General features: G+C 44.1%; 1 protein-coding gene across 1 annotated transcript in view; it reads left to right on the plus strand.

The window, feature by feature from the left end:
• Window positions 1-25,002, plus strand: part of lamc2 (laminin, gamma 2) — a 33,227-nt gene extending 8,225 nt beyond the window's left edge. Inside the window, exons 4-21 of the mRNA XM_028593637.1 lie at window positions 470-585; window positions 819-950; window positions 1,856-2,045; window positions 4,633-4,745; window positions 9,471-9,866; window positions 10,858-11,091; window positions 11,791-11,927; window positions 12,563-12,719; window positions 12,810-13,015; window positions 13,455-13,534; window positions 14,123-14,260; window positions 15,237-15,381; window positions 16,143-16,292; window positions 17,613-17,727; window positions 18,633-18,829; window positions 21,095-21,253; window positions 23,465-23,564; window positions 24,522-25,002. Of these exons, the coding sequence (XP_028449438.1) occupies window positions 470-585; window positions 819-950; window positions 1,856-2,045; window positions 4,633-4,745; window positions 9,471-9,866; window positions 10,858-11,091; window positions 11,791-11,927; window positions 12,563-12,719; window positions 12,810-13,015; window positions 13,455-13,534; window positions 14,123-14,260; window positions 15,237-15,381; window positions 16,143-16,292; window positions 17,613-17,727; window positions 18,633-18,829; window positions 21,095-21,253; window positions 23,465-23,564; window positions 24,522-24,778 (3,022 nt within the window). The 3' untranslated portion in view covers window positions 24,779-25,002. The remainder of the gene's footprint in view (window positions 1-469; window positions 586-818; window positions 951-1,855; window positions 2,046-4,632; window positions 4,746-9,470; window positions 9,867-10,857; window positions 11,092-11,790; window positions 11,928-12,562; window positions 12,720-12,809; window positions 13,016-13,454; window positions 13,535-14,122; window positions 14,261-15,236; window positions 15,382-16,142; window positions 16,293-17,612; window positions 17,728-18,632; window positions 18,830-21,094; window positions 21,254-23,464; window positions 23,565-24,521) is intronic.
• The last annotated feature ends 494 nt before the right edge of the window (window positions 25,003-25,496 follow it).

Here is a 25,496-nt window from a genome sequence, read left to right on the forward strand (position 1 = left end):
CTCCGTCTCTGTGAGATTGGGAATGATTGAGATTTCTCTCTCACAGCTACCAGAAGACTTCACACTTTCAGACACGTTGCTCACGTCACATCTACGTCTTCAAGCTCAGTTGGAGGCTGCTCAGTAACACTCAGCCAGCACCGGGAAAGAGACTTCTGATATCCTCCACTGGTCTCCGTTAAAGTCTATGGCGTCTATGTGTCCATTTCTTTCACTGTCTATGGTTACTGCAGGCCCTTCTGCTTCTTCTTCTCCTCCGGGAAAACACGACCACGTTGCATTGTGGGATAGTACAGGAGTAAAATGTAGGCTACATCGTATGTACACTCAAATGAGCTGTGCATTGTGGGTATTTTTATAGTGGACTATATAGTGAATGAAATTAACCGTGGCAAAAAGACAGGAGACTTCTGGGTTTTGTTTTTGTCCCAGTTTCTGTTCTAACTTCCTGTCGCTCGTTGTTTTTCAGACGCCAGACCAGAGAGGATTCTGGGAGTCGGCCCTGTTTCTGTTATGGTCACAGCAGCCAGTGTTCGTCACAGTCCGGTTACTCCGTCCACAGCATCACCTCCACCTTCACCAACGGTAACCTTTCACCTCTCCACTTCACAATAAAACAACAATGTGCAGAATTCTGGTCTTAAATTTCAGAATAAAAGCCCCAGAGAACACCAGTTCTAACAGACTGTGTTGTGTTTACATTTCAGAATAAAAGCCCCAGAGAACACCAGTTCTAACAGACTGCGTGTTGTGTTTACATTTCAGAATAAAAGCCCCAGAGAACACCAGTTCTAACGGACTCTGTGTTGTGTTTTCAGGTCCGGACGGCTGGAAGGCGGCGACTGATCAGGGCGTTACCCCTGACGACGTCCACTTCCGCTGGTCACCGAGCCACCAGGACCTGGAGGTGATCTCCAAAAACAGCCTGCCGGTCTACCTGTACGCTCCAGGTGAGAACAAGCCCCGCCTCCTTTATCATCCCTCCCATCTGCCTTTCCTTTGTTTCATGACGGATGTTATTGTCTTCTTTCTTTTCTTTGCTTTGTTTCCTTCCTTTCATATTTCTCCAAATTTCTCCTTGTGTCTTCATTTTCGCCTTTTTGTTTATTTTGTTAATTTTGTTTTCCTCTCCTCTCCTCTCCTCTCCTCTCCTCTCCTCTCCTCTCCTCTCCTTTCCTCTCCTCTCGTCTCCTCTCCTTGTTTCCTCTCTCCTCTCCTTATTTCCTCTCTCCTCTCCTTGTTTCCTCTCTCCTCTCCTTGTTTCCTCTCACTGCTCCTTGTTTCCTCTCTCCTCTCCTTCGTTCCTCTCTCCTCTCCTTGTTTCCTCTCTCCTCTCCTTGTTTCCTCTCCTCTCCTTGTTTCCTCTCCTCTCCTTGTTTCCTCTCCTCTCCTTGTTTCCTCTCTCCTCTCCTTGTTTCCTCTCCTCTCCTTGTTTCCTCTCCTCTCCTTGTTTCCTCCCTCCTCTCCTTTTTTCCTCCCTCCTCTCCTCTGTGAGGGGAGTGTTATGCTCTGTGGGGGAGGAGGGAGAGTTGGTGGTTTTTGATTGGAAAAAAGCACAAAGTTTGTATTGATAATATTTGGTTTTTAATGTTTTTTTAGTTTTTGGTTTCTTTTTCTTTGTTTGTGTCTGTTGATTTTCTGTGACTGTAAATCTTATCTGGAAATGGTCCAATAAAGGGACTTTAAAAACCAAAAAAACTCTCCTCTCCTCTCCTCTCCTCTCCTCTCCTCTCCTCTCCTCTCCTCTCCTCTCCTCTCCTTGTTTCTCTTCTCCTCTCCTTGTTTCCCCTCTCCTTGTTTCCCCTCTCTTCTCCTCTCCTCCTCACCAGTATGTTATTCTCCTCCTCTCCCTCAGCTCCGTACCTGGGGAATCAGCTGCTGAGTTTCGGTCAGAACTTTTCCTTCTCTCTGCGTCTGGACCGCGGCGTTCGTCACCCGTCCACCAGCGACGTGATTCTGGAAGGCGGTGGCCTCCGAGTGTCCGCCTCGCTGGGAGAGCTGCGATCCATCCTCCCCTGTGGACAGAAGATCAGCTACAGCTTCAGGTACGAGCCAGGGCGTAGCACGAAATCCTGGGCCCTGTAGAAAGACATTCTTTATGGGCCTCTCCCCGCATCCATAGCTACTCATTCTAGCATCTTTTTGCGCCGTCCTCCCATGAGTAGGGTTGGGCATCGTTTGGATTTCAACCCCTTAATGCCGACTGTCGCTAATCTGCATCAAACCCCTCCCATTCCGACTGCAGGCGAGATAGCGTGTGTGTTCCCCCCAATGCCGTTTTTTTTACATGTGATACATACCTAGGAACCTTTTGCATGAACTGGTTTCTCGTAGGAACAGTCGGAGTGGGAGATACATCCGGTTCACTGAAGCAAAATTAACCCTAACCCTACCCCAAACCCTACCCCTAAACCTAACCCTGCCCCTACCCCTAACCCTAAAGAAACTACTGTCAATGTTAGGGAGTAGGAGAGTGTTCTCTTTCTTGCCGTTGTCAAGATCCATGTATTTGTCATTTACAGTTTAGAAGTTCTAATAACTTTGTGACATGAATGAAATCTACTGTGTGTTTTATTAATTTTACCATTTTGTAAAGAATTTTACCATAATGCCTGTTGTCGCTAATTTGCATCATACCTAAATTTATATCTATTCCATATGCTTTAGACAAATTAACAATCTCAACTTAATTTAGCATCAGCTTGGAGCCAGAAACACACATAATATTTTGTTTATATAATTGTGAATAAATTCAGGCGTCAAGGGGTTAACGATTCTGATTCCAATCCCGATTCTTCCTTTCGATTCCGGTTCTCATCGATTCCGATTCTTTGAAGGGTGGAGTTGAAACGGGTCACGTGCTTATTTTCACAAATAAGAGGAAAGTTTTATTTTGATTCAAAGGTGGTTTACAGTTTTACAGCTTTTTCAACGTAAAATAAAGCCAGACTAGAGCGCCGCTTACTGAGCTCCAAGGCTGCAACACAACAAGCGCCTGGCTGCTACGGAAACCCAAACTTGCGCATGTTAAATTGGGAAGTGATGATCGGATTTGAAACCAAATCCTCCAAACGATTCCAAAACGATTCCCATACAGAAACGATCCCGATGGAATCGTAATTTTTCAAACGATTCCGATTAGGAATCGGTTCTCGATGCCCAACCCTACACATGAGTGCCCGGGGTACTCAGTCCCATTTCCACCCCCAGTCTGACACCTCTGGGTACGAGATCCAGGTTAGAGCTTGCACACCTCCTTCGTGACATGCACACCATGGCACGCTAGAAATAGGACTGACGCCTATTTTTCACGTGACACACAAGCGTGTTGGAAGCGTTTCCAGGCAAAAAAAAATATGAAAAGATGCTTATTTGTCATTTTGACATGAATATATTTAATAAATGACATTTTGATGTTTGAAAGTGTCTAGCTTTTGACATAAATGCAGATATAAATGTAATTTAAAAAAAAGAAAATTATAATTATCGATATTCAAATATTGCACCTGTCAATCCAGAATACTGCCGACGTTGTCTTTGCTGTAATCAGATCAGAATATATTTATGTTTATGTTTATGGGAAACATACATGTGTAGAGACAAGGCTAGCAGCAGCAGCAGTGCAGAAGGCTTCCTCAGCGTCACTCCTGCAGAAACATTTAAACAGTCTGAGCGACTTGCAGATTCTTTCGGTCGCAGGAGTTTGTTTCTACTTGCTGTGTTTACGGCAGCAGAATTCTTGCTCTCTGACAGACAGGAATGCTCACACTGGAGTGAAAGAGGAAATATATTTCAGTGGCAACAAGAGAGAGGCCATACCTTGAATGTCAGGGGCTGACAGGTGGGAGTCTTTGTCTCAACTTTGACAGAAAATAAACACTTTGATGGATCTTCTCTCTGCAGAAACTTTCAAGTCTCTGCAGGTTCAATTTCAACCAAAAAGAAGCATAACAACATTCATTAATTTTGGACACAGTTTATGATTTAGCAAGTACAGATTTACAGTGAATAACATCTGTGAAGAAGAGCTTTGATATAAAGATTGTTTCTGATGTTCGCTCCATGTGTTTTGACTGTGAAGGTGAGTTTTTTAGATGTATCTCAGGGAAAGACTGCTACTAACAGTCTCAGTTATTGTTGTAAAGTGTAAATCCTATATTCTGCCTGAACAGACTGGGTGGACTGGTACTAAATGTGTGATATCTTCTGCCTGAACAGACTGGGTGGACTGGTACTAAATGTGTGATATCTTCTGCCTGAACAGACTGGGTGGACTGGTACTAAATGTGTGATATCTTCTGCCTGAACAGACTGGGTGGACTGGTACTAAATGTGTGATATCTTCTGCCTGAACAGACTGGGTGGACTGGTACTAAATGTGTGATATCTTCTGCCTGAACAGACTGGGTGGACTGGTACTAAATGTGTGATATCTTCTGTTTGAACAGACTGGGTGGACTGGTACTAAATGTGTGATATCTTCTGCCTGAACAGACTGGGTGGACTGGTACTAAATGTGTGATATCTTCTGCCTGAACAGACTGGGTGGACTGGTACTAAATGTGTGATATCTTCTGCCTGAACAGACTGGGTGGACTGGTACTAAATGTGTGATATCTTCTGTCTGAACAGACTGGACGAGGGTCCCGGCAGCCAGTGGAGGCCTCAGCTTTCCTCCTCTCAGTTCCAGACACTTCTCCAGAATCTCACCGCCATCAAGATCCGGGCAACGTTTGGCCAAGATGGTGAACTTCCTTTACATTTACTTTTATACTTCCCTTTCCCACTGGCCAAACACCCACTTACACCCTCTAACATCTGGCTTTCCTCTTCTGTGTGAAAAGTTACAATCATCGTTCACTTTGTGGGCAAATGACTCTGCAATAGGCACCTGTATTTATCGCCAATGATGGAAACACAACACCCGGGTGGATTTGCTAATTTTCTGCCCTTTTCCGGCACAATGCTAGCCTGGATACTAGCCAAACTTAGCCCCGCCCTCAACATTTGAGGTCAGAAAGTTCTGTCTGGACTTGATCCGTTGTGGAGCAACTAGGCTCAAACCAGAGCTGTTTGGACCAATCGAATTGTCAGTACGATGAAGTACAGATGATCAACAGTCAACGTCACAACCTCACTAAAGGGCGCTTGGGTTGAATTCGTTTACAGCACCGGAAAAGATAATTTACACTCATCTTCTTCTTCTATTTCTTCCAGCATGCGTGAAGTTAAGTTCGGTTGACTGTAACTATGCGTCGCTCAACATACGTCACATACTCCGTTGCTCTGATTGGTTGGAGGTCTATCCAGTTGAGTACAGAGGCATTTTCTTTCCTGGTTCGGTTGAAACACGCCCCATAATCACAGCCCAATGGAGCAGAATCAGACTCATATTCTGACTAGAATCTGAGTTTGACCACGTCAGGCTACCCCGCAATGCTGTGACGAGAATAAAAATGAATTAAATAGAAATAAATGAATTTTCTATGATTAAAAACTCACATATTCTCTTTTTTCCCTCTCCGTGAACCATCACCTTATCGTGGTGGAGAGGTTTGTGTGTCTCTGTGAACCTGAGGGCTGTGTTGTCTGGAGCTTTGTGCTCCTGGTAGGGTCTCCCAAGGCAAAGTGGTCTCAGGTGAGGGGCCAGACAAAGAATGGTTCAAAAACCCCAATGAAAAAGCTAAGCAGAGATGGAGTGACCCTGCCCGGAGGAAGCCCGGGGCCCCCGTCTGGAGCCAGGCCCAGACGGTGGGCTCGTCGGCGAGCGCCTGGTGGCCGGGTTTGCCACGGAGCCCGGCCGGGCACAGCCCGAACAAGCTACGTGGCAACTCCCTCTCCATCCCATGGGCCCACCACCTGTGGGAGGAACCGTTGGGGTCGGGTGCGATGCCACATGGGTGGCAGTGAAGGTCAGGGGCCTCGACGGACCAGACCCGGGCAGCAGACGCTGGCTCTGGGGACGTGGAACGTCACCTCTCTGGGGGAAGGAGCCGAACTGGTGCGGGAGGTGGAGCGCTACCGTTAGATCTGGTGGGGCTTACCTCACGCACAGTCTTGGTTCTGGAACCATACTCCTGGATAGGGGTTGGACTCTTTTCTTCTCCGGAGTTGCCCAGGGTGTGAGGCGCCGGGCGGGTGTGGGGATACTCACAAGTCCCCGGCTGAGCGCCGCTGTGTTGGAGTTTACCCCAGTGGACGAGAGGGTCGCCTCCCTACGCCTGCGGGTTGTGGGGGGGAAAACTCTGACTGTTGTTTGTGCATATGCACCAAACAGGAGTTCGGAGTATTCGGCCTTCTTGGAGACCTTGACTGGAGTCCTGCATGGGGCTCCAGTGGGGACTCCATTGTTCTGCTGGGGGACTTCAACGCACACGTGGGCAATGATGGAGACACCTGGAGAGGCGTGATTGGGAGGAACGGCCTCCCTGATCTAAACCAGAGTGGTTGTTTGTTGTTGGACTTCTGTGCTAGTCATGGATTGTCTATAATTGAACACCATGTTCGAACATAGGGATGCTCATAAGTGTACCTGGTACCAGAGCACCCTAGGCCGAAGGTCAATGATCGATTTCATAATCGTTTCATCTGATCTGAGGCCGTATGTTTTGGACACTGGGTGAAGAGAGGGGCAGAGCTGTCAACCGATCACCATCTGGTGGTGAGTTGGGTCAGAGGGTGGGGAAGACTCTGGACAGACCTGGTAAGCCCAAACGTGTAGTGCGGGTAAATTGGGAACGTCTGGAGGAGGCCCCTGTCCAACAGACTTTCAACTCACACCTCCGGGCGGAGCTTTTCGTGCATCCCTGTGGAGGCTGGGGGCATTGAACCCGAGTGGACAATGTTCAAAGTTTCCATTGCTGAAGCTGCAGCGAGGAGCTGTGGTCGTGGGGTCTTAGGTGCCTCAAGGGGCGGTAACCCACGAACACCGTGGTGGACAACGGTGGTCAGGGAAGCCGTCCGACTGAAGAAGGAGTCTTTCCGGGATATGTTATCCCGGAGGACTCGGAGGCAGTTGCAGGGTACCGAAGGGGCCCGAAGGGCTGCAGCCTCTGCCGTGAAAGAGGCAAAGCAGCGGGTGTGGGAGAAGTTTGGAGAAGACATGGAGAAGGACTTTCGGTCGGCACCAAAGTGCTTCTGGAAAACTGTTCGCCACCTCAGGAGGGGAAGGGGGGAACCATCCAAGCTGTGTACAGTAAGGATGGGACACTGTTGACCTCAACTGAGGAGGTAATAGGGCGGTGGAAGGAGCACTTTGCAGAACTCCTGAATCCGACTAATACGCCCTCTATGTTAGAGGCAGAGCTGGAGGATAATGGGGGATTGTCGTCGATTTCCCAGGCGGAAGTCACTGATGTAGTCAAACAACTACACAGTGGCAAAGCCCCGGGATTGATGAGATCCGTCCAGAAATGCTCAAGGCTCTGGGTGTGGAGGGGCTGTCCTGGTTGACACGCCTTTTCAACATTGCGTGGAAGTCTGGGACGGTGCCAAAGGAGTGGCAGACTGGGGTGGTGGTTCCCCTTTTTAAAAGGGGGACCAGAGGGTGTGTGCCAATTATAGGGGTATCACACTTCTCAGCCTCCCTGGTAAAGTCTACTCCAAGGTGCTGGAAAGGAGGGTTCGCCAATAGTCGAACCTCGGGTTGAGGAGGAACAATGCGGATTCCGTCCTGGTCGTGGAACAACGGACCAGCTCTTCACTCTCGCAAGGATCCTGGAGGGAGCCTGGGAGTATGCCCAACCGGGTCTACATGTGTTTTGTGGATTTGGAGAAGGCGTATGACCGGGTCCCCGGGAGATACTGTGGGAGGTGCTGCGGGAGTATGGGGTGAGGGGGTCTCTTCTCAGGGCCATCCAATCTCTGTACAACCAAAGCGAGAGCTGTGTCCGGGTTCTCGGTAGTAAGTCGGACTCTTTTCAGGTGAGGGTTGGCCTCCGCCAGGGCTGCGCTTTGTCACCAATCCTGTTTGTAGTATTTATGGACAGGATATCGAGGCGTAGTCGGGTGGGGAGGGGTTGCAGTTTGGTGGGCTGGGGATCTCATCGCTGCTCTTTGCAGATGATGTGGTCCTGATGGCATCATCGGCCTGCGACCTTCAGCACTCACTGGATCGGTTCGCAACCGAGTGTGAAGCGGTTGGGATGAGGATCAGCACCTCTAAATCTGAGGCCATGGTTCTCAGCAGGAAACCGATGGAATGCCTTCTCCAGGTAGGGAATGAGTCCTTACCCCAAGTGAAGGAGTTCAAGTATCTTGGGGTTGTGTTCGCGAGTGAGGGGACAATGGAGCGGGAGATTGGTCGGAGAATCGGGCGCAGCGGTGCGGTATTGCATTCAATCTATCGCACCGTTGTGACGAAAAGAGAGCTTAGCCAGAAGGCAAAGCTCTCGATCTACCGGTCAGTTTTCGTTCCTACCCTCACCTATGGTCATGAAGGCTGGGTCATGACCGAAAGAACGAGATCCAGGGTACAAGCGGCTGAAATGGGTTTCCTCAGGAGGGTGGCTGGCGTCTCCCTTAGAGATAGGGTGAGAAGCTCACTCATCCGTGAGGAGCTCGGAGAGAGCCGCTGCTCCTTTGCGTCGAAAGGAGCCAGTTGAGGTGGTTCGGGCATCTGGTAAGGATGCCCCCTGGGCGCCTCCCTAGGGAGGTGTTCCAGGCACGTCCAGCTGGGAGGAGGCCTCGGGGAAGACCCAGGACTAGGTGGAGGGATTATATCTCCAACCTGGCCTGGGAACGCCTCGGGATCCCCCAGTCGGAGCTGGTTAATGTTGCTCGGGAAAGGGAAGTTTGGGGTCCCCTGCTGGAGCTGCTCCCCCCGCGACCCGACACCGGATAAGCGGACGAAGATGGATGGATGGATGGATATTCTCTTTTTCCGAGGAAACAATCTTGGATATTCTTGGAGATTAAAATCACAAATTTACCATCAACAAAATCTCTCTGAATTTACACTGGAAACTTTGCGGGAAATAAATCACAAATTTACAAGAAAACTTTACGAGAAAATACTTTTTGTATTTGTAAAATTGTGTTTTTTTTGTCAAGGAACCTCTTATATCTTATTTTATCAAATATATTTGCTAAATATTTGGAGGATGATTGACATGAATAAATATATATTCTCTGATGTTATAAAGTCATTCATTTGCAAGAAAAAACATACATAACAAAAAAACATTGATATTCTCTGAGTTTAAAGTCACAAATTTACAAGAAAAAAAACTCTGAGAAATATTTTTTTAGAGATTATTTTTGGGCATTTCCACCTTTAATGGATAGCAAAGCTGAGAGAGAGGGGGAAGACAGGCAGGAAACCGTCACAGAACCCTGGACCTTCTTTGTTGAGGAATAAACCTTTACATATGTGCGCTTGCTCTACCAACTGAGCTAACCGGCCACAACTCTTGAGAAATATTTGCTGAATATTTGGAGGATGATTGATTAAACTGTTGTGTCTTTTTCAGGCCGTGGTTATCTTGACAACGTGCAGCTGGTGTCGGCGCGGCGTGGGGGCGCCGGCATCCCGGCCGGCTGGGTTCAGACCTGCCGCTGCCCGTCCGGTTACGAGGGCGAGTTCTGCGAGCAGTGCTCGGCGGGCTTCAGACGGCAGACGCCGGCCCACGGCGCCTTCAGCGTCTGCGAGCGCTGCAACTGCAGAGGAGGAAGCTGCGACCCGCAGACCGGAGACTGTTACTCCGGAGACGAGACTCCCGGGGAGCAGAGCTGCGCCGAAGGTTTTTACCGTGACCCCTGGCGGCCCCGCAGCTGCGTGAAGTGTCCCTGTCCGGACGGAGAGTCCTGCTCGATTGCTGCCGGCTCTCTGGAGCCACGATGTGACCGCTGCCCAACCGGAGCCACCGGTAGGTGTCTTTGTGGATGACTTTCACCTTTTTGTTGGCTAAATGAAACTGTAACGGCCGATCGGATAAACTTCATCAGGTGACCGGTCGGCAGTCGCCTTCAGTTCGTAAGAAATCCATTGTTAGATAATCCATTTCATAATATAAAATAAATCACAAATTTACAAGAACATTTTACGAGAAAATACTTTTCGTATTTTTGTAAAATTGTGTTTTATTTGTCAAGGAGCCTCTTATATTTTAACTTATCTAATATATTTGCTAAATATTTGGAGAATGATTGACATATATAAATATATATTCTCTGATGTTATATAGTCATTCATTTGCAAGAAAAAACTTAAACTTAACAAAAAAACCTTGATATTCTCTGAGTTTAAAGTCACAAATTTACACCGATAAGTGTCTTTGTTGATGACAGTCACCTTTTGTCAGGTAAACAAAAGGTGTCGGCTCCGATACTGCCTAAAAACGCTGGTATCGGTATCGGGAAGTACTGGAGTTTATGCACCGATCCGATACCACGTAATAAAGCCCTAAAGAAAATCTACGTTAAAGTAGTTTATTTATGTTCTTCTTCCGTTATAACTGACTGTCAAACTGGACAATAAAAGAAAGTTCTGTGGCATTCATTGTTTGTGTTTGTTCATGTTTCACAAAGATAGAAATAATATCACATCCATACAGGGATAGTAGTATACAGCTGTTAAAACATAATAAAATATATGACACACTGGTATCGGATCGGTAATCGGTATCGGGCGATACACAAGTTCAGGTATCGGAATCGGTATCAGGAAGCAAAAAATGGTATCGGGCCATCTCTAGTCTGAACTAAGATTTAGATCACGTTTCAGAAAAACTCTTCTATTTATAACATTTACACAGAAGTGGCAAAGATGATCATATAGCTGCAAGTGCATTTCAGTGTAAAGTGACAACAAAATGTCATATCGTAGTCTGATAATCTTGTGTCTTTCCGTCCCTTCAGGTCCTCGCTGTGACGTGTGTCAGGAGGGTTACCATGGAAACCCATCAGGAAGTGGCGGCGTGCAGCGGCCCTGCCGGCCCTGCCGCTGTAACGGCCACATTGACCTCAGCGTGGCGGGAAGCTGCGACCGACGCAGCGGAGAATGTCTCAAGTGTCGGAACAACACAGCGGGGCGGAGCTGCGAGGAGTGTAAGCCAGGTTTCTACCACGGAAACGCCGCAGACGCCTGCAAACGTAACTACATATTAACTCATTTTCACTTATTACATCTGCAGGGGTTCCTCTTTGACATTTGACAGACAAAGAAATATAAATTAAGTTGTTGGTTTCACATTTCTTAGATGAGACATAAGCATTTGAATTTTGCCAACCACTGAATATGTTATTATTGAAATATTTTACTTTGAAAAACATGTATCTGAATTTATTTTTTCTGAATCAACAAAATGTTGCTATACTGTATACACATATGTAAAATGTCAGATGCTAAAAAGAATCCGTAATTGTAAAATTTCAATGAAAAAAATGTTGAAAAAGCAGAGAATAACATCGGGAAATTTTCGGGAAAAGAAACTTACAAATTTCATGACAAAACAAACTTGGATATTCTTGGAAATTAAATTCACAAATTTCTGAGAAAAAAAACGTTTAAAAAAACGACAAATATGTTGAAAAGGCAACAAAAACCTTAAAAGCCGACCAAAACGATCTATGTGGCCGTTTTTCGGGGGAGGACAGTCTCGATAAAATGATGTAGATTGAGGTATACACTTCATGACATAATTCTTTAAAAATATTTGTAGCTGTATTTTTTGGGTCTATTTCTGTTAGTAGAGTCAAATTCCCTCTTTGTGTTCACACTTACCTGGCCATGAAAGCGGTTTGTGATTGTGAATATTAACGTCTATTTCCTGTCTTGTTTGTGTGGCCCAGCGTGCAGCTGTGACGTTCTGGGCTCTGAGTCCAGACAGTGTGATTATGCGGGTCGCTGCCGGTGCAGACCGGGCTTCGAGGGTCTGAAGTGCCAGAGGTCCAACTGTCCCGCCTGTTTCAGCCCCATCAAGAGAAAGGTGCCGAAACTCTGCTGCATGTTTTTATCTGTATGAAGAAAATGTTCAGCGTCAGTAAAGCGTCCACTAAAAGTTCTGTTGTTGCTGCTGACAGACTCAGATTATTATTCTAAGTGTCTGACAACATTATGGGATGGATCCCTACAGAGATAGACCTCTTAGTTAAAGAGTAAGATCCTTTTAGTTTAACATGAAACACACCCAAAATCACCATCACCAAACTCCACCAGACTCCATGTAAATAATCAGGACTTTTAGCGTGTATAGAGCCAGCATATCTCCACCAGACTCCATGTAAATAATCAGGACTTTTAGCGTGTATAGAGCCAGCATATCCCCACCAGACTCCATGTAAATAATCAGGACTTCTGTTCCAACAATCACCACTCTGGTTTGGCTGAAATAAACCCTTAATTCACCCATTTACCCGTGAAAATATACTGGCTCTATACACACGAAAAGTAGCGATTATTTACATGAGTCTGGTGGGTTTGGTGATGGTGATTTCGGGGGGGTTTCATGTTAAACATAATAGATCTTACTCTTTAACAAAAAGATATTCTTAACCGAACCGACTGACATTATTTAGTCAGAGGGAGATTCTCTAAATGAGTTTGTTGAACTGTGTGTTTCAGATGGAGGAGTACGCTGCCAAACTGAAGGAGTTGGAGATTCTGTTCTCCGACATGGACAGAGGTTTAAAACCAGCCGACAGCGCTGAGATGGAGGCGGCTCTGAGAGCAACCCAGGAGCTGGTGGACCAGCTGCAGTATGATGTTGAGGTGCTCACAGGTACGGCAACGTTTCCACTATCCAACAACATTTTATATTTTACTGCAGGAAATGCCATACTAATGACATCCCATGTGCCATGTCCAATAGGATCAGAGAAGATCCTGCAGGGCCGCCTGTCGTCCATCAGCAGGAGTCAGCTGGCCGAGGAGCAGGACATCCAGAACATCGCCGACACAGCGGACGCCATCAAACGCCGACAGCAGACATACAAGGCGAAGGTGGCGGAGGTTCAGAGTCTGATGGAGGAGATGAGACGCGAACTAAACGAGGCCAAGGCCCAACTCAGATCAGCCGTAAGACCAAATATATAAAAATGTCCAACTCCAAATTAATTTCTGACTCACAATTTCCCAAGACCGCTGTTGTAAAAACTAATGTACCCAAAAAGATATGGTTACATAAACCAAGACCAAGTCATCACGAAGAACGGAGTGTATCGAGACTGAGACAAGACTGAGACTTTGAGGAATTGAAACCGAGACAAGACCGAGACTTTGAGGGGTTGAGCCCGAGATAAGTCCAAGACTTTGAGGGGTTGAGACAGAGACAAGACCTAGACTTTGAGGCATTGAGACCAAGACAAGACTGAGTTAAGACACAAGCTACGTGTGGAATAAGTATGAAGTAGATGATTGTATGCAAATATGTTATGAAAAGAAGGAGCAAACGTTAATGTTGATTGGCAGGTTTACTTTTAATCTAACAGACATTTTTTCTCTTCCTTCCTGTCAGGAGATTCCTCTCGGAGATGCTCCGCTGAGTTCAAACCTGCTCTCTTCTCTGGTGCAGACAGCTACCAGTCTGGCTGAAAAGTAAGTTCATTGTCTGCAAACCTTGGCAGTCATCCAGATCATATTTACCCAAGGAAGGAGTTAAAATCAAGAGCAAATGGACTTGGTTATAGATTAACTTCATTTTTGTTTCAACCTGGACACTATTTCCCCATGTTTTTATGTCTAAGTGACTGATGGGAGCAACCGAAATTATCCTTTAAAAGGTGCTTCGAAGATCTTTCGTCTCTCTTTCCCTGAAGTTCCAAACTGAAGAAGTCACTAAATGAGTGACAGTGTCTTCGAAGCATCTTTAACCAAAGTCCAATCTCCTTTGATTTTAACCCTTCCTTGGATAAGTAAGTTAATTGTCTGCAAAACGTTCGCTGTCATCCAGATCACAGTTACCCAAGGAAGGCTTACAATTTTTATTTCAACCTGGCCCGTGTTTCCCATCTTTGAAGCACCTTTTAATCTAAGTCCAGTTGCCCTTGATTCTAAACCTTTCATGGATAAGTAAGTCTGTCACATTTATTTATTTATCTGTAGAGAAGATAAGAGGAGAGCTTTTTGTTTTACACCATGTCAGATGTTTGTGTCTTCATCACTTCCTGTGTGTCCGTCCTGCAGGCATGAGACGAAGGCAGACGCCGTGGAGCGAAGAGCCAACGAAGCTCTGAGTGACTCCGAGAAGAGTCTGGCCCTGGTCCGAACTCTCATGAACAGAGAGAACAAAGTCAAAGAGCTGATCGGAGATCTGAAAACCATGTGAGTCTCTTCTGTCAGCTTGAAAATAATGGGTTAAATGGTCTTATTCCTTTGTCCATAAAAGACTGTTATAACATCTGTTTCATTGGGTATGTTTACGTGCACATTAATATTCCACTTTTATTCTGAATATAACAATAATCCTAATTCAATAGAGGTCATGTAAACAGAAGATACCGAAAAAGGCCTTTTCCAGCCAACAGTTTGCAGGGCTGCAGACCCGTTAAGAAGTAGAAACACAGCTATACTTTTAACCATTATCAAAGACTTGGATATCAACAGGTTTTCGGATATGAGCCATGAGCCAACCTTTTCAAGAAGCTGGTTGAATGAATGAAGTTTGTAAGTAAAACTTGTTGTTTGCTCCAACAAGTCCTACTGGTGAAAAGAATTTTGCACGCTGCATGTTAACGGAAATATTAGAGAAATATTATATTTCGTTAGCCATGGAAACAGCTTAGAGGAACATTGTCTTTTCAGAATAAGGGCAAAAAACGGAATTTTATGTGCATATAAACATAGTCATTGACAAAAACAGCGCTGCACCGGCAGATTTACTAAATATATCAAAATACTGGAAGAAACAGTTCCCCAATAGGTGTAATACTTAAGTTTTCTTCATGGCCACATGCACGCGCAGCCAAAATCGCTATCAAAACTCTGACTTCATTATCTGCTCAGGACGCCATTATGCCACTACATCTCTACATAGCAAGTAGCTGTTCGCTTCTATAGTTTTGTTCTGAATGTCGAGAACAACCCCTTTTTAATGCTACATTTATAATGTGTTCATGGGAAATGTAGGATCAGAACTACAAGCAGTGTCAGATAAAGATTACTTTTCCAAGCCAAAATTTCTTTCAAAAACAGACCGGTCCGGTATTACAGACTTGTATCGTTTCTGCAGCCGATATAAACAGACACAGTGTTATTTGCTTCTTCATCACTGGCCTAGTAACTTTACAATGTTATTCAGGTATGATAAGAATTCAGCCGCGGTGAAGGGTTTGGAGAACCAGGCCACCCGGCTGAGCACTGAGGCCGGAGACGAGAGCAGGATGGCCGACGGCATGCTGAAAGACATCGCCAACATGGAGCGAAGCGTCCCGACATCCCTGAAGGTAACTGCTGCTGTTAGACGCCAAAATATGTACAGTACAGGAGAAAAGTTTGGACACACCTTCTCATTTAATGTTATTGTCATGACTATACTATACTAACCTCTGATTGGGTCGGTCGACTTTATTTATTATTATTTATGTGTACAGTACAGGCCAAAAGTTTGGACACACCTTCTCATTCAACGCGTTTCCTTTTTATTTTCATGACTATTTACATTGTAGATTCTCACTGAAGGCATCAAAACTATGAATGAACACATATGGAATTATGTACTTAACAAAAAAGTGTGAAATAACTGAAAACATGTCTTATATTTTAGATTCTTCAAAGTAGCCACCCTTTGCTTTTTTTGATAACTCTGCAAACCCTTGGTGTTCTCTCAATGAGCTTCATGAGGTAGTCACCTGAAATGGTTTTACCTTCACAGGTGTGCTTTGTCAGGGTTCATTAGTGGAATTATTTCCCATATTAATAAAAAAGCAAAGGGTGGCTACTTTGAAGAATCTAAAATATAAGACATATTTTTAGTTATTTCACACTTTTTTGTTAAGTACATAATTCCATATGTGTTCATTCATAGTTTTGATGCCTTCAGTGAGAATCTACAATGTAAATAGTCATGAAAATAAAAAGGAAACTCATTGAATGAGAAGGTGTGTCCAAACTTTTGTACTGTACTGTAGGTCCGTCTTTAGAAAACAAGTCGTCCTGAGGAAACATTCCTGAGTGAATACTCATTCTGTTCTCCCATCATGCTTAGGGGCAGGTGGACGCCCTGGTTTCCAGGTTGGATGACGTGAAGAAGTCGGTTGTTGCAGATATCTCCGGCATCGGGGCGCTGCAGGACGGCGTGCAGCGAGACAAGGCCGCCACCGAGGAACTGCTGGCCAAGGGCAAGACCGCCCAAAAGGTACCGAAGGATCATAGGAACCCAAACCATGTTTTTACATTTCACAAATCCAAAATGGCAATGTCAGTTTTTCTCTTGTCAAAATGTAGCCTAACTTTGGAGCTTTTGGAGCAGAATATCCTGCGCGATGTCGATCACCTTCTTTATTTTCTTTAATAATGCAAGAAACCTTCCTTGCCTAGTACAGCAGACATACCTTCCTGCTTTATTTCAACCCACAGTTTCAAGTTAAAACAACCTAAACACATTTATAGCAGAGATAGCGTGGGTGCTTGGGTGAGGCCACCCCAGGGTCCTGTGCATAATAGGGGCAGCTCTGCTGATCTTATGTCACTTGGCACAAGATGACCAATAGTGAAGTGTCATGCTGCAGAATAATGACTGTAATACTCCAGCTCTTCTTATCAAACAGTCCCTTAACTCATGGTTACAAATGTAAACCAGCACAACAATGACAATTACCAGGCATCAAAACATTACATTCTAAACACATGTTTAATAAACAGAATCCATAAAGTTACATTTGTATTTTGCACAAACGGCAAACTTTTCAGCAAATTTTAACACAACTCTATTTACCGCCTTGCATCATGGGAATTAGCCAGGCAATGAACCAATTGCAGTCCTGAGTGCAGTACACAGATCGGGGTTGGGCTAAATGTGGGCGGAGCTAGACGTTTGACTTTTGAAAAGAACTTCACATTTCAATTTGAGAAGAGTGAAATTCACAAGTTGTCGACAGCTACTCCCTCCGCCGATGGCACTAGTGCTTTCTTGTTTGCCACAACACGTGTTATATTTTAGTAGAAATTTGAATAGGCTACATCGCTTATTTGCGGTGTATAATTAATTTATTGTGTCCATGCTTTAACCTTGCCGTGGAAGAAGACAGGTTATTTTAAACTTTTTTGTTGCAACACACACACACACACTTTTTTTTCAACTGATAACTTAAGTTACATACCCAAGTTCAATCAACACATACATTTTTTAAATAGTCAACCCAATGAATAAATTGTTTGTTGAAGTTTAACTTTCAAAAACTCATAAAGTTGAGTTCAAAATCCACAACTTGTATAAGCTTTGTTCAGTTAAAAATAAGAAATAAGTGGACATAACTAAATGGGTGTGTAATATTTTACAGTGTAAACTCTGTTCTCTTAAACTTTGCACTAACAAGCTACATGCTGAAAAAGTGTTAAGTTTTGAAGAAGATTTGGACGGTGCAACAAGGCAGGCCTGCTTGGTCTTTCTCCCATCCCAGAATGCATTAGTGGTGCAAGACGATATGTTGACGTGGAATCTGGTTTCTCTCCGCAGGAGTTCGACGACCTGTCCCACAGAGTGGACATCGCCAAGGTGGACACAGAGGACGCTCTGAGACGCATCAACAGCAACACCAACGAGCTGGACGATGCCCTGAGCACCCTGAAAGGTAGACAGACAGGCAGGCAGACAGACAGGCAGGCAGGCAGGCAGGCAGGTAGACAGGCAGACAGACAGGCAGACGGAAAAGGCGGACAGACAGACACAGACAGAGAGACAGAGAGACAGACAGACATTTGGACATTTGGACAGACAGAGAGACAGAGACACAGAGAGAGAGACAGACAGAGAGAGAGACAGAGAGAGAGACAGAGAGAGAGACAGACATTTGGACAGACAGAGAGACAGAGAGAGAGACAGACATTTGGACAGACAGAGAGACAGAGAGACAGACAGACAGACATTTGGACAGACAGAGAGAGAGACATTTGGACAGACAGAGAGACAGAGAGAGAGACAGACATTTGGACAGACAGAGAGACAGAGAGACATTTGGACAGACAGAGAGACAGAGAGACATTTGGACAGACGGAGAGACAGAGAGACATTTGGACAGACAGAGAGACAGAGAGACATACAGACATTTGGACAGACAGAGAGACATAGAGACAGAGAGACATACAGACATTTGGACATTTGGACAGACAGAGAGACATAGAGACATAGAGACAGAGAGACAGACAGACATTTGGACATTTGGACAGACAGAGAGACAGAGAGACAGACAGACATTTGGACAGACAGAGAGACAGAGAGAGAGACAGACATTTGGACAGACAGAGAGACAGAGAGACATTTGGACAGACAGAGAGACAGAGAGACATACAGACATTTGGACATTTGGACAGACAGAGAGACATAGAGACAGACAGACATTTGGACATTTGGACAGACAGAGAGACAGAGAGAGAGACAGACATTTGGACAGACAGAGAGACAGACAGACATTTGGACAGACAGAGAGACAGTCGGACAGACAGCCAGAATGTGACTCTTCCTGGTCTCCCTCCTCAGGGTTCGACCAGCAGATCGACGGAGGTAAAGCTCTGGCCGACACCGCCATCAGGCGTCTCCCCGGCATCAGCGGCGTCATCCAGCGGGCCGTGGACAGCAACGCCGAGACGATCTCCGTCCTGGGAGACGTCTCTGGAGGTTACAACGCAGCGCTGGGAACCATCAACGTGCTGGAGAACCTGGTCAATGGTCTGGAGGTAACAACCAATCACCGGAGAGCTTTTAAGTTTCAAACCACACAGGGTGGATAGAGCTCTTTTTTTCATTTAATGTTTATTTGGGAGGGACAAATGCATCGAACATTGCTTTATAAAGAATACAAAGTAGATGCCATGCATACAGGTTTATAGCCATGACTAATTTGCAACCCCCTGTCCCTGGTTAGGCTTTTAAAATTAAAACAGAAAGTACAGAGTATTAATATAAAATTTGTAACTATTAAAATACATACAATAAATACATCCCATACATTAAATAAAATGAACTTAAATGAATGTAAAAATCACTATAAAAACAGAGTTTAGACACATTTAACAATACAAGAACACAAAAGTCTGCTATGCATGCTAACATATGCAACATTATCTTGTATAGTCAGTGTTCACAGAGTTGTTTCAGTGTCAGCCACTGCTTTAAATGTGTATTAAAAACCTTCAATCCAATCCAATCCACTTTATTTATATAGCACAATTTTAACAAACACAAGGTTTCCAAAGTGCTGCACAAAAGATAAAACAAAGTAAATAGACAATAAAAGCAGAGGTACCCACTATAATATAAATGCAATAAAAAACGATTTAAATTGAATTAAATAAGTAAACATCAATTAAAATATGCAAATATGCACATAACATCAACACTCTACCTGGTTTTAAAAGCCAAAGAAAAGAGGTAGGTTTTAAGAAGAGTTTTAAAATTAGACAGACAGGAGGCCTGTCTAATGTGCAGAGGCAGTCCGTTCCAAAGTTTTGGAGCTGCAATGGCAAACGCTCGATCTCCTCTGAGCTTGAGCCGAGCTTTAGGCACCATCAGGAGCAGCTGGTCAGCTGACCTGAGAGATCGGCTAGGGGTGTAGGGGTGCAGCAGCTCAGAGAGGTAAGGTGGGGCAAGGCCATTCAAGGCTTTAAAAGCAAATAAAAGAATTTTAAAATGAATCCTGAAATGGACAGACAACCAGTGGAGTGAAGCTAAAACAGGTGAGATGTGGTCATACTTTCTTGTGCCAGTTAAAAGACGTGCAGCAGCATTTTGAACCAGTTGGAGACGAGCAATGGAGGACCCACTAGCCCCTATGTAAAGTGCATTACAGTAATCCAGCCGAGTAGTCACAAAGGCATTAAAACCTATTATTAAAAACCTTGAGTTCGGTCAATGTTTTAATTTCTAATGGTAAAGCGTTCCACAATTTTATGCCTCTTACTGAAAATGATGTCTGACCAAATGTTGTTCTACGTTTTGCCGCTATACAGTTACCACTTATTGTGCCTCTAGTTCTTATTCCGCACTTTTGTTTCACTACTAGTTGACAAAATATTTCTGGTGCAAGGTTATTCACACACTTGACTAATGTTCAGCAGCAGTTAAAGGATCCCTATAGAGATAGAGCTTTTTTAGACCTTTCTGTTTAAGCAGAAACAGCTCTGCGGTTGCTAGCGCTAAACCCACCAGACTCCATTTAAAAAAACAATACTTTTAGCGTGTATAGAGCCATCATATTTTCACATGTAAATCAGTAAACTATGTTATTCACCCAAAACTAGAGTTGGTAAAGTGTAAAGACAAACCAGCAATTTTGCTGATGTTTTTATGTTTATAAAAAGGATCTTAATCTTTAACAAAATGGTATATTTCTGTAGCGATCCTTTTACATAATGTTGTCAGACACTTAGTATAATAATGTGGAGCACTTTTGTGGACGTAATGAAGGTGCACGATTGCTCAATAGACCTTTTTCACGGCAGACATGTCATAGTAGGAAAAGCACAGGTACACATTTGATGGAATTGAGCCATTGTTAAAGGAACACGCCGACTTATTGGGACTTTATCTTATTCACTGTAACCCCCAGAGTTAGACTAGTCCATACATACCCTTCTCATCTCTTATTGGGACTTTATCTTATTCACTGTAACCCCAGAGTTAGACTAGTCCATACATACCCTTCTCATCTCTTATTGGGACTTTATCTTATTCACTGTAACCCCCAGAGTTAGACTAGTCCATACATACCCTTCTCATCTCTTATTGGGACTTTATCTTATTCACTGTAACCCCCAGAGTTAGACTAGTCCATACATCTCATCTCTTATTGGGACTTTATCTTATTCACTGTAACCCCCAGAGTTAGACTAGTCCATACATACCCTTCTCATCTCTTATTGGGACTTTATCTTATTCACTGTAACCCCCAGAGTTAGACTAGTCCATACATACCCTTCTCATCTCTTATTGGGACTTTTCAGGGAACAACCGGATCTTTGCCGCCTCATGGCGATCTGCTGAAGGATGCCACCAAACTGAACAACGATGTAAAGGATCTGAAGACAGCGGCAACAGACACAGCTGCAGACCTGGCCTCCCAGCTGGACTCTGGCAGGACACTGGAGGCCGACGCCGAGCAGGTAAAGTAACTAAGTACATGTACTCCAGTACTGTACTTCAGTACCAAATGTTGAGGTACTTGTTACTTTACTTGAGTCTTTTCATGCCACTTTGTACTTCTACTCCGCTACATTTCAGAGAGAAATATTGTACTTTTTACTCCACTACATTCATCTGTTCCAGCTTTAGTTACTAGTTACTTTAGTTACTCCACTACATTCATCTGTTCCAGCTTTAGTTACTAGTTACTTTAGTTACTCCACTACATTCATCTGTTCCAGCTTTAGTTACTAGTTACTTTAGTTACTCCGCTACATTCATCTGTTACAGCTTTAGTTACTAGTTACTTTAGTTACTCCACTACATCATCTGTTACAGCTTTAGTTACTAGTTACTTTAGTTACTCCGCTACATTCTTCTGTTACAGCTTTAGTCACTAGTTACTTTAGTTACTCCGCTACATTCATCTGTTACAGCTTTAGTTACTAGTTACTTTAGTTACTCCGCTACATTCATCTGTTACAGCTTTAGTTACTAGTTACTTTAGTTACTCCGCTACATTCATCTGTTCCAGCTTTAGTTACTAGTTACTTTAGTTACTCAGCTACATTCATCTGTTACAGATTTAGTTACTAGTTACTTTAGTTACTCCGCTACATTCATCTGTTCCAGCTTTAGTTACTAGTTACTTTAGTTACTCCGCTACATTCATCTGTTCCAGCTTTAGTTACTAGTTACTTTAGTTACTCCGCTACATTCATCTGTTCCAGCTTTAGTTACTAGTTACTTTAGTTACTCGGCTACATTCATCTGTTACAGATTTAGTTACTAGTTACTTTAGTTACTCGGCTACATTCATCTGTTCCAGCTTTAGTTACTAGTTACTTTAGTTACTCCGCTACATTCATCTGTTCCAGCTTTAGTTACTAGTTACTTTAGTTACTCCGCTACATTCATCTGTTCCAGCTTTAGTTACTAGTTACTTTAGTTACTCCTCTACATTCATCTGTTACAGCTTTAGTTACTAGTTACTTTAGTTACTCCGCTACATTCATCTGTTCCAGCTTTAGTTACTAGTTACTTTAGTTACTCCGCTACATTCATCTGTTCCAGCTTTAGTCACTAGTTACTTTAGTTACTCCGCTACATTCATCTGTTCCAGCTTTAGTCACTAGTTACTTTAGTTACTCCGCTACATTCATCTGTTCCAGCTTTAGTTACTAGTTACTTTAGTTACTCCGCTACATTCATCTGTTCCAGCTTTAGTTACCAGTTACTTTAGTTACTCCACTACATTCATCTGTTCCAGCTTTAGTTACTAGTTACTTTAGTTACTCCGCTACATTCATCTGTTCCAGCTTTAGTTACTAGTTACTTTAGTTACTCCTCTACATTCATCTGTTCCAGCTTTAGTTACTAGTTACTTTAGTTACTTGGCTACATTCACCTGTTCCAGCTTTAGTTACTAGTTACTTTAGTTACTCGGCTACATTCATCTGTTACAGCTTTAGTTACTAGTTACTTTAGTTACTCGGCTACATTCATTTGTTACAGCTTTAGTTACTAGTTACTTTAGTTACTAGTTACTTTACACATTAAGATTTCTGCACACAGATCACATTATCTGTAGTAGTTAATAAAACCTGATGGTTGATTCTAAGTAAACTAGCCGACTATATAACTGCTACAAGTCTACAGCTGAGATGAGGAGACCATTAAACACACAACTGGTTGGTGAGAGAAAGGAGAGAAAGGAAGACAGAAAGAAGGAAAGACAGAAAGAAAGAAAAGAGACAGAAAGTTTATTAACACAACTGTTTGGTGAGAAAGGAAAGACAGAAAGACAGAAAGAAAAGAGAGAAACAAAGGAAAGCCGAAAAAAAATAGAGAAAGAAAAGTAAGAGACAGAAGGAATGGACTGAAAGGAAGACAGAAAGACAGGAAAGAGCGAAAGAAAAGTGTGTGGATTGTTCTTTACTTTTAATACTTTTAACTACATTTTCCTGATGGTACTTACAGATTTTTACTGAAGTAACATTTGTAATGCAGGACTTTAACTGTAACACACCAGAGTATTTTTACAGTGTGGTATTAGTACGTCTACTGAAGTAAAGGATCTGAATACTTCTTCCAGCTCTGAAAGTATCCACGCAGACAGAGTAACCTATCAGGGAGAAAGAGTCACCAACTGTTGGACAAAAAGTAAATGATGTGAATGTTTGTCTCTGCAGGCGGCGCTTGGAGCGACGGGAGCTTTCAACAACGCCAAACAGACCCGAGACGCTGTGGGAAAAACACTGCGAGACATCAGCAGTCTGCTGGCTAACATGAGTACGTTGCTCTGGTTTTACTTCACAGTCTACATTTTACAACCTCCACTCTTTTTTTTTTTTCCCCATGTATGTGACTGATGTGAACAACAATCTTTGAAGTTGGTCCAGTATTGAGCAGCGAACCGAGCTGTAATGTAACCCTACATGACTAATGTTCAGCATCAGTTAGAGTCCACTAAAAGTTCTGTTGTTGCCGCTGACAGACTCAGATTTTTATTCTGACAACATTATGGGATGGATCCCTACAGAAATAGACCTTTTAGTTAAAGACTAAGATCCTTTTAGTTTAACATCAAACAGCCCCGAAATCACCATCACCAAACTACACCAGACTCCATGTAAATAATCAGGACTTTTAGCGTGTATAGAGCCAGCATATCTCCACCAGACTCCATGTAAATAATCAGGACTTTTAGCGTGTATAGAGCCAGCATATCTCCACCAGACTCCATGTAAATAATCAGGACTTTTAGCATGTATAGAGCCAGCATATCTCCACCAGACTCCATGTAAATAATCAGGACTTTTAGCGTGTATAGAGCCAGCATATCTCCACCAGACTCCATGTAAATAATCAGGACTTTTAGCGTGTATAGAGCCAGCATATCTCCACATGTAAATGGGTGAATTAAGGGTTTATTTCAACCAAACCAGAGTGGTGATTGTTGGAACAGTGGAAAGATGAACCAAGACGGCTTTGGGTAGTTTTATTTAGTTTCTGTCCACTTAGAATGAAGTGTGTTTTCTGATGATAAAAGTCCTGATTATTTACATGGAGTCTGGTGGAGTTTGGTGATGGTGATTTTGGGGCTGTTTGATGTTAAACTAAAAGGATCTTAGTCTTTAACTAAAAGGTCTATCTCTGTAGGGATCCATCCCATAATGTTGTCAGACAAACTGACGTTACATTGCAGCAGTGTATTGTTAAAACCCTTTGTGTTCTTCTTCTCCTCAGACCAGAACGGCGGCGCTGTGGATGAGAAGCTGCTGAAGCAGCTGGAGGACTCTGTGGCAGGCGCTCAGAGGGATGCGGAGGGCCGTCTGAGGCCCCGCCTCCGGGACATGGAGGCGCAGGAGGCGGCCTATCGCCGCCGGCTGGCCAACATGGACCAGGACATCACCATGATCCTGGCAGACATCGCTAACCTAGAGGACATCCTGCGGGCCATCCCCAGGGGCTGCTTCAACAGCCCGCCAATCGAGGAGGCCTGAGGGCCAACAATAGAAGTACCTGTATGATTGGGCATCCAGAATGGTTCCAAATTGTTAAAAAAATTATGATTATACAGCTCAACAGTGACCACCCACTTCTTTATGGGCTCTGGTTCCGGAAGTGTTTTCCCCCCGTTCATATACCTCCATTGATGTTTCACTAATGGGAGCGTGCCTATGTTCCCACATTTATAAGAATATTTTTTTTCACTGAAAATTAGGCCCTATGTTCCCACCTTTCCTTTTTCATAAATTTTTATCAGATTTTATCCCGCTTTCTCCCAATTTGGTAGCCAATTACACCCAACCTATTATCCAGTAGCAATGGACTACAGATGGAATGTAACCCTAACCCTAACAAAATCTTAGAAATGTGGTAACATAGGGCTGTGGGACCATTGGGCTGTGGGAACATAGGGCTGTGGGAACATAGGGCTGTGGGAACATAGGGCTGTGGGAACATAAGGCTGTGGGAACATAGGGCTGTGGGAACATAGGGCTGTGGGACCATTGGGCTGTGGGACCATTGGGCTGTGGGAACATAGGGCTGTGGGACCATAGGACTGTGGGAACATAGGGCTGTGGGACCATAGGACTGTGGGAACATAGGGCTGTGGGACCATAGGGCTGTGGGACCATTGGGCTGTGGGACCATTGGGCTGTGGGACCATAGGACTGTGGGAACATAGGGCTGTGGGACCATAGGACTGTGGGAACA

Source organism: Perca flavescens, chromosome 12 (assembly GCF_004354835.1).
Source record: "Perca flavescens isolate YP-PL-M2 chromosome 12, PFLA_1.0, whole genome shotgun sequence".
In the NCBI taxonomy this organism is placed as follows: domain Eukaryota; kingdom Metazoa; phylum Chordata; class Actinopteri; order Perciformes; family Percidae; genus Perca; species Perca flavescens.